The sequence below is a fragment of the Candoia aspera genome, chromosome 1 (assembly GCF_035149785.1).
Source record: "Candoia aspera isolate rCanAsp1 chromosome 1, rCanAsp1.hap2, whole genome shotgun sequence".
Classification (NCBI taxonomy): Eukaryota; Metazoa; Chordata; class Lepidosauria; order Squamata; family Boidae; genus Candoia; species Candoia aspera.
In genome coordinates, this window is record NC_086153.1 from 278768888 (window position 1) to 278781454 (window position 12567).

At 39.3% G+C, this 12567-nt stretch overlaps 2 protein-coding genes across 4 annotated transcripts in view; one reads left to right on the forward strand and one right to left on the reverse strand.

Moving 5' to 3' along the window:
• The window catches only part of ZNF106 (zinc finger protein 106), a 56853-nt gene extending 47916 nt beyond the window's left edge, over positions 1-8937 (forward strand). For both annotated transcript variants that reach the window (XM_063289888.1, XM_063289889.1), the window contains exons 21-22: positions 2203-2349; positions 5883-8937. In XM_063289888.1, the coding sequence (XP_063145958.1) occupies positions 2203-2349; positions 5883-5939 (204 nt within the window). In that variant the 3' untranslated portion in view covers positions 5940-8937. The remainder of the gene's footprint in view (positions 1-2202; positions 2350-5882) is intronic.
• A 1899-nt stretch (positions 8938-10836) lies between these two features.
• CAPN3 (calpain 3) overlaps positions 10837-12567 on the reverse strand; it is a 35159-nt gene continuing 33428 nt past the window's right edge. For both annotated transcript variants that reach the window (XM_063289891.1, XM_063289890.1), the window contains one exon: positions 10837-11275. In XM_063289891.1, the coding sequence (XP_063145961.1) occupies positions 11249-11275 (27 nt within the window). In that variant the 3' untranslated portion in view covers positions 10837-11248. The remainder of the gene's footprint in view (positions 11276-12567) is intronic.

Genomic DNA, 12567 nt, shown 5'->3' on the forward strand with positions numbered 1-12567 from the left:
ATCATCCGTCTCCACAGGATGAGGTATCATCAATATGCTGATGATACTCAGCTATACATCTCCATCCCGGGGGAAGTAAGTGATGCTTTTGCTGCCCTTTCCAGGTGCCTGGGGGCTGTTGGGGTCTGGATGGGGAACAACAGGCTTCAGCTGAACCCTGGTAAGACGGAGTGGCTGTGGGTTAATGGCCCCTCGGTTCCCAGGAATTTGCCATCTTTAGTTCTGGATGGGGTTGCACTGCCCCAGACCCGGTGCGTAACTTGGGGGTCCTCGTGGACTCACGACTCCTGCTTGAAGAGCAAGTGGCAGTCATGGCCAGAAGGCCCTTTGCGCAACTTCGTGTTGTGCGCCAGTTACTCCCCTTCCTGGACCAAGAGGCCCTTCGAACGGTCACTCATGCCCTGATCATCTCCCATATAGACTACCGTAATGCACTCTATATGGGGCTACCCTTGAAGAGTATCCGGAAGCTACAGCTGGTCCAAAATGCAGCTGCGCGGATGATTTTAGGTGCTTCAAGATCTGCACATATAACTGCTGCTCCATGAGCTGCATTGGGTGTCAGTTTGTTTCTGGGTCCAATTCAAGGTGTTGGTTATCACCTTTAAAGCCCTACATAGCATGGGTCCAGGTTACCTAAGGGACCGTCTCACCCCTGTCACATCAACCCGTCCCACCCGGTCATGCAGAGAGGGCATGCTATGGACCCCGTCTGCAAGAGAATTCCATCTGGCGGGCTGCAGGAGGCGAGCCTTCTCTGCAGTAGCTCCCGCCCTTTAGAACATACTTCCCCCGGAAATACGGTTAGCCCCCTCTCTTCTGGACTTCAGAAAACAGCTGAAAACCTGGTTTTGTCACCATGCTTGGAGTGGGGAGAGGAAGAGCCATTCCTGGGGCTGGTTAGTTCCCTAGCCCTGCAGGGACCAGCCTTATCCCTTATGGGCTGAATTGATCTGCCCTTATTTGGATTTTATTGTATTTTATATTGTATTTTATATTTATTGAAATATTAGTATTATTTATAAATTTATTGAATTTTAAATTGTTTTTACAGTGAACCGCCCAGGGTCCCCCATGTGGGGGAGATGGGTGGTGATAAAAATATGATTAATAACAATAACAATAATAATGGAACTGTTTGTGTTGTGGAGGCGCCATGATGGCAGTGAGAGGTAAACCCTACTCTTCCTGGCAGAATCCCCTGGGCAAATGTAGGGCTTCTGATACCTTAAGTAATCAAGGGATTCTCCAGGGATATAAACCCCGTGTGGTATGGAAAGTTGAAAAAGGAGTAGCAGGAACTCATGTCTGTCCCAGTGCTTGTCAAGTGCTTGTCCTCTCAAAGCACCCACATAAGAAATCCTTATGTTAATGTGGGTGCTTTGAGAGGACAAGCACTTGATCACTCAGTTCTCTCCCATCTTCAGCATGAAGGAACGTCATGGCTCCTTCATACAGTGTTGAATTTCTGGAGCAGACCGTGCTCACCTCTGACAACTGCAGGAAGTGCTTCTTCTGTTTGGGTGAAGGGGGCAAAGCAGACCCTTGCCCATAGTGTCTTAGAGTGATGAAACAAGCTGGACACCACTGCTCTCTTCCAAGTTTCTTTTCAGGAAACTCAAGGCAAGAAATCTCAATGTATCTTTCAGAGCAACCAAAAAACTTCAAGCTTGTCATTTGATTCCATTCTTTTTCCTGTTGAGTTCAGCCTAGGTGTGGATTGAAGCAGTCTTACAGTTTTGGTTACTTCTGTCCTATTCCTATTCCCAGGGTCAGTGGAGGATTGAAAATCTTTGTTTTGCAGAGCCACGTGGTATAGCGGTTAAGGTGTTGTAAGGCCAAGGAGACCCTGGGAGCTCTCTTTATGATTTGGGGCCAGTCACTTTCTCTCAGCCCAACTTATTTCAGAGTTGATGTTGTTGGGAAAAAGTGCCGGAGGGAGTGCTATGGACAAAAATGAATGAATGAATTAATAAATGTACCATTTTATGGATTTAGAGCTAGCCTTTACCAAGTCAAGCTAGCCATGGTTCATCGGGCTCAGTATTTCCTCTTCTTATTTTTCCTCCTCCATCTGTTTTCCCCTCCTATTTATGGATTGTGGGAAAATGGTTCCATACTTAATGTCTCCACTAGCCTTCTGCCCGTCTTCTGTTACTGTTTATCCCTCTTTCTAATATTTTTCTTTACTCTCTTTACCAGTGGCATGGATGTTCACTTATATTTGGCGTTGTGGACCACTTGAAACAGCATTTGTTAAATGACCACACAAACCCGAATTTTCAAACTCTGAAGTGTCGCTGGAAGAATTGTGATGCTTTCTTCACCTCCCGGAAAAGTTCCAAACAGGTATGTAGCAAAGAAACTGGATAAAAAGTGAAAGGTGAAGGAAGTATTGGGAGTGTAGTTTTTACAGCTTGCGAAGATAGAACCATCTGCAAAAACTTTTAATAGGCCAGTTAAGAAAAAAAGGCATAATGTGCAATTAAATTGTCAGTCCTGTTGCCACAGTGTCATAAGGTAAGAGGGAAATCTATCCCTGATGTAGGGACAGAAACTCCTTGTTACTCTGTTGGTTCTTTGTTGGTTATAACTGGAAAAGAGATCAAAATAAGGGCAGCTTTGATACCCTTGAACTACAATTCTCCCATTCTCTGCATAGAAGTGCTAAAAAGTAAACTAGCAGTTGACATACTTATTTTCCCTCCAACCCCCCACTCCCCAATTGTTCTGCTCTTTCATTATGAGCCCAGCAGCACTTCGGATTTGCCCATTCTTTCCACCATGAATTACCCTTCTCAGGCCTTCACTAGATTGCCTTATAAGATGTTTTTCTATCACAAATGTTGCTTTCCTAATGGTCATATACGTAAGTTACTGTATTAAATGGCTAGTGAACATATCTTAGAATATTTCCCAAGGAGCAATAAAAGTGAAGCCAAAGCTGGTCAGAAATAGAACTAGAAGCATGGGGAGGTCTTCTGAGTTGCTGATTAGAACTCAAAGCTATAAGCAGTTTAATAAGAAACTTGTATCTCTTTCCTAAAATGTCCTCTCAGAGATTTAACTTATTGCAGCTATTTCTACACTGCCACATTTCAAGATGTCTCTTGGCAGCTTACAATAGCAATAAAACCATAAAATGCATTTAAAATGTCAAATTTCTGTATTGCACAGAGCTCTTAGGTGCTCATATACAGTCAGGACCAGAAATATTGGAACAAGGATAACTGTTTTGGCATTTGGCCTCTGTGCACCACCACACTAAAGGTGAAAGGAAACACACCCAGATGGGAGCGAAGTCAGGACTTTCAGCTGTCATTCAAAGGGTTTGACAAAAGGTAGGGCACTAACCATTCAGGAAGTACAGCCCGTGGCATATACACACCCCCATCGTTGGTGGCTCATAAGTAATGGAACGAATGGCTGACAAGCAACTGCATGGCCAAGTGTGGACTGATTCCAGCATACCCCATGACCAATCAAGCAGATAAAAGGCCTGGAGGTGGTTCTGAGTGTTACATTTGCATTTGGTAGCTGTTCACTGGAACTCTCAACATGAGGTCCAAAGAGGTGTCCATGTGAGTGAAGGAGGCCATCATTGGGCTGAGAAAACAAAATAAACCCATCAGAGGGATAGCAAAAACATTGGGAGTGGCCAATACAACAGTTTGGAACATCCTGAAGAAGAAGGAATTAACTGGCAAGCTCAGCAACAGCAAAAGGCCTGGAAGACCATGGAAGACAACTAAACTGGATGGCCACAGAATTCTGCTCATGGTGAAGAGGAACCCTTTCACAACGTCTAGCTGGGTCAAGAACACTCTTGAGGTAGGCATGTCATTGTCAACATCTACCGTCAAGAGACGGCTTTATGAATGTAAATGCAGAGGCTTCACAACAAAGTGCAAACCACTGGTTATTCTCAGGAATGGAAAGGCCAGATTAGGCTTTGCCTCAAAAAGCCTGCCCAGTTCTGGAATAAGATTTTTTGGTCTGATGAAACCAAGATTAACTTGCACCAGAATGATAGGAAGAGAAAAGTATGGAGAAGGAAAGGAACAGCTCATGATCCAAAGCATACCACATCATCTGTCAAACATGGTGGAGGCAGTGTTATGGATGCCAATGGAACCAGGTCACTGGTGTTTCTTGATGACCTGACTGCTGATAAAAGCAGCAGGATGAATTCTGAAGGATATAGGGCTATACTTTCTGCTCAGATTCAGCCACATGCTGCCAAACTGATAGGACGCCGCTTCATATTGCAGATGGATAATGACCCAAAACATACAGCAAAAGCTACCCAAGAGCTTCTCAAGGCAAAGAAGTGGGATGTTCTTCAATGGCCAAGTCAGTCACGTGATCTCAGCCCAATAGAGCATGCTTTTCACTTACTGAAGACAAACCTTAAGGCAGAAAGACCCACAAACAAGCAGCAGCTGAAGGCAGCTGCTGTAAAGGCCTGGCAAAGCATCTCGAGGGAAGAAACTCAGCATTTGGTCATGTCCGTGGGTTCCAGACTTCAGGCAGTCACTGACTGCAAAGGATTTTCTTCCAGGTGTTAAAGACAATCCTCATGTTTGTAATGATGTTGGTTTGTTCCATTACTTATGAGCCACCAATGATGGGTGTGTGTGTATGCTACTGGCGGTACTTCCTGAATGGTTATTGCCCCACTTTTGTCAAGCCCCTTGAATGACAGAATGACAGTCCTGACTTCGCTCCCATCTGGGTGTTTCCTTTCAACTTCAGTGTGGTGGTGCACAGAGGCCAAATGCCAAAACAGTTATACTTGTTCCAATATTTCTGGTTCTAACTGTATTTCTACAACTATATGGGTTCCCCCTTTTTAGTTTTGCCTGTCATATTACATTTTTTAAAAAAAAAGTTAACAAATTTACGTTGTTGGTATGTATGCAATCTCTGTATAATAGAGCTGGGTCCTGAGTTTGTCTTATCAGCAGAAGAAAGGAAGTGAATTTGCACCATCTTGAGCTCTCCAAAAATGTGCTCTGCTCTGGGGAATTGATGATTCCTTAAAAACAATGAGTAAGCTGTGTAGAAGGAGAGAATTTGCAAAAACAACATCATCCTTCCTTTAGATTCATTTGTGCAGAAGGCTAAGTTAGGGTCTGACAGTATGATTAAATGCTGCCAGTAGGCTTTGTGGCTGGTGTCAAATTAGCTAGAAATCATAACCAAGTACAGATAGACAATTCGTTATAAGCAGAATTTGCATTTCTTGGTCTTCTGTCATCACCACAGCAGCATTATATGGAAAGAAAGTTGTTGCTGTTACTGAAAAGAGGCATATATCTCTGTTTCCCTGATTTTGTCAAGGAAATCAAACTCCTTGTGCCACATCTCTGCCCCCACTTCACTATCTTTTCATGGGGGTGGTGGGGATTTGGTTAAGCCCACATTAAAAAAAAAGTGAGAAAATGAATTTACCATTGTTGTGATAGAATATTGAGTTTAGATGGAAAGAGGAATAAGATCCCTGATTTATTCAGACTAAGTGAAGCTGCTGCCCTGGGGTTGAACATGACAAATTCCTTCTGGTGTTAATCTCTCGGGGAAGTACTTTTGTCACTATCCCAGACAACAAAGTAAGATCCCTAGGTCAGAAAACACTTTGAAGAACATCGTTCGCTGTTCTGTCTCAAGCAGGAAAACGCCCTTGTGTGGTGCTGAGTTCAACGAAGGTACCCCACTTGTGCTTTGTATTGAACTCTGGCTAGTGCTGCCCCAAACCTAGGATGTACATCAATCCTGCACTAGCATGGAACGTATCATTGATGTGCTTAAATTTTTATAGGCTGTAGAAGTACAAAAATCTGAGCAAATTGAAATAAACCCTGTTTTCTTTTTCCCTCTAGGATGCGGTGGGACATATTGAGAAGCACGCAGAGGACGATAGCAAGATTGACTCATGACATTTTTCAGCCTCCCATATTGGGAAGTATTTTTTATACACAAGAAATTTTACATGCCTTGTCCACTTCATTCTTTTCTTTTTCCTCCTATTCATATTTGGAGTGCAAAAAGAACACAAGCCTTTTCTTTTTCTTTTTTTGCTACAGAGACAGCATCTTATTCGCAGCTCTGTAGAGAAAGGAATGACAGAGTCATGCCAAATAAATGTTTGTACTGTTCACTTCGTTAGAAAAAAACCCACCCTTCCTCTTATTTGCATTGTGCAAGAAGTATATTGCACTTATCTATTACTTGGTATTCAGAGGAATGTTTAATGCTTACTTTGGGGCCCTACATATACAGTGGTATGTTTATCCATCTTTCTTCATGTTATATGCAGGATCTCCTGATAATTTACATTTTTGACTTTGAACTATTTTAATGTTAATCAAAAGAAATTGAACCCAGGCTAGAAATACCACCTGATCGTTGAGTTCCTTATTTTTTTCTTACTGCAGTCTTTGAGATATTTTAATGGGTGCTGTTGGAGTAAACGAATGGCTTGCTTTTTGAGTTAACATATTTAGTGGCTTCAGTTCAAAATGTGAAATCTGCACAGTTCATCACCATTGTACTTGATTTTTTTGGTATGCTTTGGCTCCAAAGAAACTTAGGGTGGCAGATAACATACTATTAAGACAGCAAAATACCTGTTTCCTCAACACACTTACTGTAATTTCCTAGTTGTCTTAGAGCACTAGGCACCATACTACAAACACCAGTAAAGATAAGTATATTAAATGTTTTCTGTTGGGTTTATACCCAGTGATCTCTTGCCACAATATTGAGACTGTGTTCCTAATTTGGAGTTTCAAATTATGACTATTGTGGCATTTGAAGTAACTGAACTTTACTACATCTTTATTTGCTTCATCCAGCTAAGCCTGTGGGAATCCTGTTTTTTGCAGTCGGCTTTTTGATAACCATCTTGTCTCACTGTAACTGACTGAATACCTTCAGTTTCTACAATTGCAAGTTAAAAGGTGATTAGGTGCAAACTGGAGAGATTTAATCCCAAGTAGAAGCTGAGAGTTTTGTATGTATTTTGTGCTGTCGTTTAGAGGAGCAAAACCAAGCAGCGTGAGAAATGCAAGAATTGCAAGGAAAAAAAGCATATGTGTTTGTATAAAGAGATGTGTATATGGTCAGTGCTGCCTGGGAAAGTTTTGGTGCTGCAATTTGCAGTATTCAGAAAGTGGTTTCTTATTTAGATTTCAGCTAGTGTTTGTGACATCAGTTCTGGTTTTATTCCACAGAAAAGCTAGAAACCTCATTATTAGTCTAGCGGTATCTGACTGTGAGCTTAATTACATCAGACAATGTGTACATATTAAAAGAGCAAATGGCATTGTAATCAACCTTTAAAAATAAAAGGTAATTCATGCATAACTTAGTGACCTCAGCAGCTGGAAGAACAAACCAGTTGGAAGGTGCTCTACATGATTATCTTGACAACTCAGATAGTTTGGAGATGGTTATGTTTCGATTCAGGACCTCCCTGTTGATCTTCTGCCATGTTCAGAAATAATGAACAATTCACTAGTTGTTGGAGCATCTTATTCTGCAGCCTGTGTGTGGTTTCTGGGCAATGGTGTCTTTTCTTGTCATGACATTGTTGGCAGCTGAAATAAAAGGCTGAAGGAAACCCTCAAACTCTTACTCAAAAGGCTGCCAGAACTTCATTCTGTAGACAGTAGAACATCAAGTGGTATTTTAAAATATAGATCATTCTTAGTTGAATGAGGTTGAAATTAAACTGCAGAAGTAGGAAGCATTTTTGTGAGGAAAAATATATGAAGGGTGTTACTAGTCATGTGAATGAATGAATTTTAATTTGCATCCTCTTCAAGTTCCTTCTCCAGTATTTTAACTGGAAGAGGATGACGACTTGATATGCAATAATATAAATGTTATTTTCACATCAGTAGTTGCAAGTGATATATAACTTGGACTACATGTGTTTTTCACTGTTTAATAGGTGTGTATGTGTGCATTTAAGATGAGTGTGAAGTCCAATTCTGAGATGCTTTCACAATTTTTATTAAAACTTGTTCAGCAATAAAAGCATGGCCAAGTTTTACTGTTAGTTGGTTCTCTATGTTTTCCTTTATTTATGAGAAGAACAGTTGCAAATAAGGTTACATCCACATGATAATTAGAAAGTTAAACTTCTTTCATTGTGTTGCACTGAAGTTCCACAGTTCCTTCATTGGGAATGTAGAATGTTCTTCTCTTGCGGTTCAGGAATGTTTGTTTGATTTGAAGTTCTGCTCTCTGTACTTATACCTCTTTAGCAGGAAATGTAAGCGTGCTTGATGCAGAAAGGGCAAAATGTAATTTGCTAATTATTAACAGAATGGGAAGGCAGATGCATCAAGGTTATGTACTTTGAAGAACGTCAGGTTCTGGAAGGTTCCAGGTTTTTGTCTTATTTCCACAAATACGTTGACTTTAGAAGATTTTTATTTTGAAAGAAAGGAGATAGAAATGAAGTTGCCAGAGTGAATTGCAGAGTGCATTATTGAAATGTGTGGGAAGTGTGTTTAGTTTTGTGTGCTGGCCGATGTCTGAGTCAGCTGTTGCAGGTTTTATATGCAATGTATTTGGACTGCATGCTAACATACTTCCTCAGTATAAGAGGTGTGAGTTTTTTAAGTGCCATTTATTTTTTTTAGTGAGTATGTTTGTTTACATTAGTAGCTCTGCTGTGGGGGAATTTTGTGTGTTATCAACTGTCACAGAATTCAGGTATTTGGCTGTTTGCATCTTTTGTCCCACTAAATAGCAGAATGCCTGCAACTATCCCAGCTTCTGTTTCCCCCTTGAGACCCTACCTGGGCTACACTGAATTGAGACATAAAAGCTACAACATCGTAGTTGAAGTAAAGCAGCAAAGCACCCATCTGAAAGAGTCTGGACTGCATCCTAAACGTCTGATGACCATTTTATCTTCTTTTTTTTAAATACAAGTTGGGGATGTATGTTTCACGATGCAGATATATTCAGATAGCTACATTAAAAATTAGTATTCAGGCAGCCAGTAGCTAACTTGCTGTAAACACTGAGTTTCCTAGATAATTTGTAGTTGTGAGGGATGGTTTCCACAGAACATATAAACAGGTACTACATATAGTCCTGTGACGTTAATACAGCTAGAAGGCTTAAAACAATGCATCCTTTAAGGCAGGCACAGATTCTTGTGACTGCAAAAATATCAGGTGAGAAAGTAGCGTGATTACTATGCTGCAACTATTTAACTAACATTTTTTCTCAGTTTGTTTTGTTTCACTGAAATGAGTGGTGGGCTTTTCACGAATGAAAGTATGTGGCTCATACGTAAAGAATGATTTAGTCATTCCTTTTTACTACAAAGCTGTGAACTAAATAAAATAAACAACAAAAGGAAAACAAAATAAATGTACTTTATGCCAAGAGAAACGCGGTGTACTCTGTTTTTTTTGAAATTCACCGAACAATTTAAATACTTTATTTACTTTTGAGGGAAAAAATAGGGAAATGATTGTTCAGCATCCAATCAGATAAGAGATCTTTCTGAAATTTATGTGGGCTGTGTCTCATTTTGTAAACTATCTAACCTTTATTAAGTTCTTGTTAGTTCTAACGTGGGGTTTCCAAAGTACACATAGAAGATCTACAGTGTTCGAGACACCCCATTTTTCTAACAGAATAGTATTGTAACTCTTGGATTATGAATGTAGTAAACTACATACTTCCCTAAATGACTTACTGAAGGTCAAGCATCTCTGTATGGCCTCTAAATTAAAGTATAGCAAAAAGGACCTTTTTTTCCAAGGAAGTAGGAATAAGACATTTTGTCCTTTTATTACCTTTAAAACAGCATAATTATTTTGGGCACAGTTCTTAATATTGAAAAAGGCAACAGGCAGAGCAATTTTTTATTTATCCCTTAATTTCAAAAGGGTTTTGAATGTTAGGCACACAGACGCTGACTGGATTACCACATTATAGCAAGTCATTTTTTTAAACTGGTTTGTTTAAGCCTCAGTTGACTGGGTTCACACAGCATGCCATGCCTAACCCAAACAAACATTATAAATTAAGGTATGTTTGAATCCAGTCCCACATGCACAGAACTGAAAAGAATATTTCTTTAGTATGAATTCTGTCTCGCTATTTTTTACCTAGCTATTCCATATACCTCAAAGGTCAACTTCCAAAAATCACAAACTCCAAACATAAGCAGAAATATTTATTGGATGGCAATCTCCCCTACAAATTCATACAAACATTTAAAAAGAAAAATGGGCATCAACAAGTAGCATTTTTTCCGAGTTTTTTTAATCATGTTTCATAATTTCAACATAGCACAACCAGTTAAAGAGCTTTCATGTATTTATTAAGCAACGTGCCATATTTTTCACAACAGTGGAACCACTGCTTGTATGGTGTTTTCTAAAATGGGGGGGGGGGAGTACAGTTTCCAAACAAATGTAGTCACAGCACTAGATCACGGTTATTCCTATGTGTGAAATGTCTTATATGAAGTAGTCCTAATTTGCTTATATGTCAATACAACTTTCTATGAAAGTTTTATGGTAAGAACCAAGATGTAGTGAATCTGTCAGTTTGTTGCAGCCAGAAAAAAGTTATAATTTAGCCAAAATTTCCTGTGGCCTAAGAGCAAAATTAATTGGTTCAGCCACAATACTTACCCGTCTATATAGTCATTTGATACAACCTGTTTAGTATTTAATTTGTGTATATTGATATATTCTGTTGCTGGGCATAATTGTAGGAAGTTTTGGCTGCAGGAATAACAACTGATGTAACTTATAAGAAAATCATATGAAAACAATTCAGATAGTTAAATATCTGAGGCATATTAGCTTCAAATAAGTTGAATTACTTAAATCAGATGAGCTACATTTTGGCAAGTTGGCCCCTAAATAATTCACATGGCAAGACCTGCTGTTTTTCAAAGTAAGAATAATCGTTTTGATTTGCAAAGAAGCTCACGCATCCTAGAATGGATTCCATCAGGAGAGCAGATACCGCTTGTGCACAAGATGCCTTGCTGCTGCTGTTGATAAGATAAGCAGTTAAGCAGAACTTAATGACAATTGATTCATAGATGGAGATGGATGTTATTTTTGCTTGGACATAAATCTGCTGCATTGTATTCCCCTTTCCATGTACTTTTTAAGAGGGAGATGCATCAGAGATCAGTATTTTGTAACTGCATGTTGGCTGATTAAGTCAATAATCAAAAGGTGAACGTAAGTGGTATTCAGGCGTACATGGTGAGCTGTAGCCACTGGAAGTAGAAAACAAGTATTAAAAGATGATAGGATTCCTTTACCGTGTAGAACAAAACTACAGTATGGTGATCTGTGCAAATCCCCTAAATCCAGTAAAGAAGTTGACTTAAAATACAAAATAAACATTTTCAGCACCAGACGATAAAATTGTTTGTTGACTCCCATTCCAACACTCAGAGAAACTGATGTCCAAATGGGGATTTCCAGGTGTATTAAACCTTGCAATGACACTGCATTTGCAAGGCCATACTTGCTTTTACTAGCTAAATCAAAAATGTATCCATTCTTCAGGTTTGTACTCCTTACCACAAAGTTGGATTAGAACTGCTATAAACATTGAAGGCCCAATACATTTATTTTTTGACATCCTGAAAATACAGTAGGTATATAAATTATAGTGCACACTATTAAAGCTAATTTAAGTTGTCAGTAGAATAGTCTTTGAAATTATTTCAGACACATTTACAGTGTAATCCTAGGTATGCTGAGTAAGTCCCACTAAGTTCAGGAGTACTCACTCAAAGACTAGCTTGCAAGTAAATGTGGGTAAGTCATGAATACTTAAACTTCTATATTAAATACAGTATTGTCTTCTCTACTAATTTTCTACTTACCTTTTCCCTTTGATTCATCCAAAGCATTTTTAGCTAGTATTACCGATAATGTTCCTCCACTATAGAATAAACCTAATACATCTACTTTTTAAAATAGATAGTCTTGAACCTTGCACTCAAATCTGCATGATTTGACTGTTTTGCCTTTCATGCACTTTACAGTGGCAATGTTAAACTAAACAACTTTAAAAAATGTGTTTCTTTATGAAGAAACAATAAGTATGAATCTACAATTTCAATAAAGGCTTTTCTACTATGATAAGAGTTCACAAATAACAGGCAAGGACACTTGGCCAAATCTATGCAGCTCTTCACTGAGTGATTTCTACTTCTTTGCAATTCCTACTCCTTGAAAAGATTTGTAGAAGTGCAAGGAGTCAAGAGGAATGGGAAAATCCATTGTCCAATCAGACTTTTCTCTAAATAATGGATTCCTTCTGTGAGAAAAGCTCTATCAATAACAGCAAACCTTTGTATTGTAAATAAAACATTGTGAAGGCTTTCTTGAACTTTCCCAAACTGAAGATGCAAGGAAATAGAGTTACCTATATTAGACAAGCTAAGTGGCGGCATATCTCACCCTAGATGGTATGTATGCCCATGATTACTCATTGCCCACAGCAATAATATGAATAAGCTGTTGGGGAAAGCAAGCACTTCTGTGGTTTCCTTAG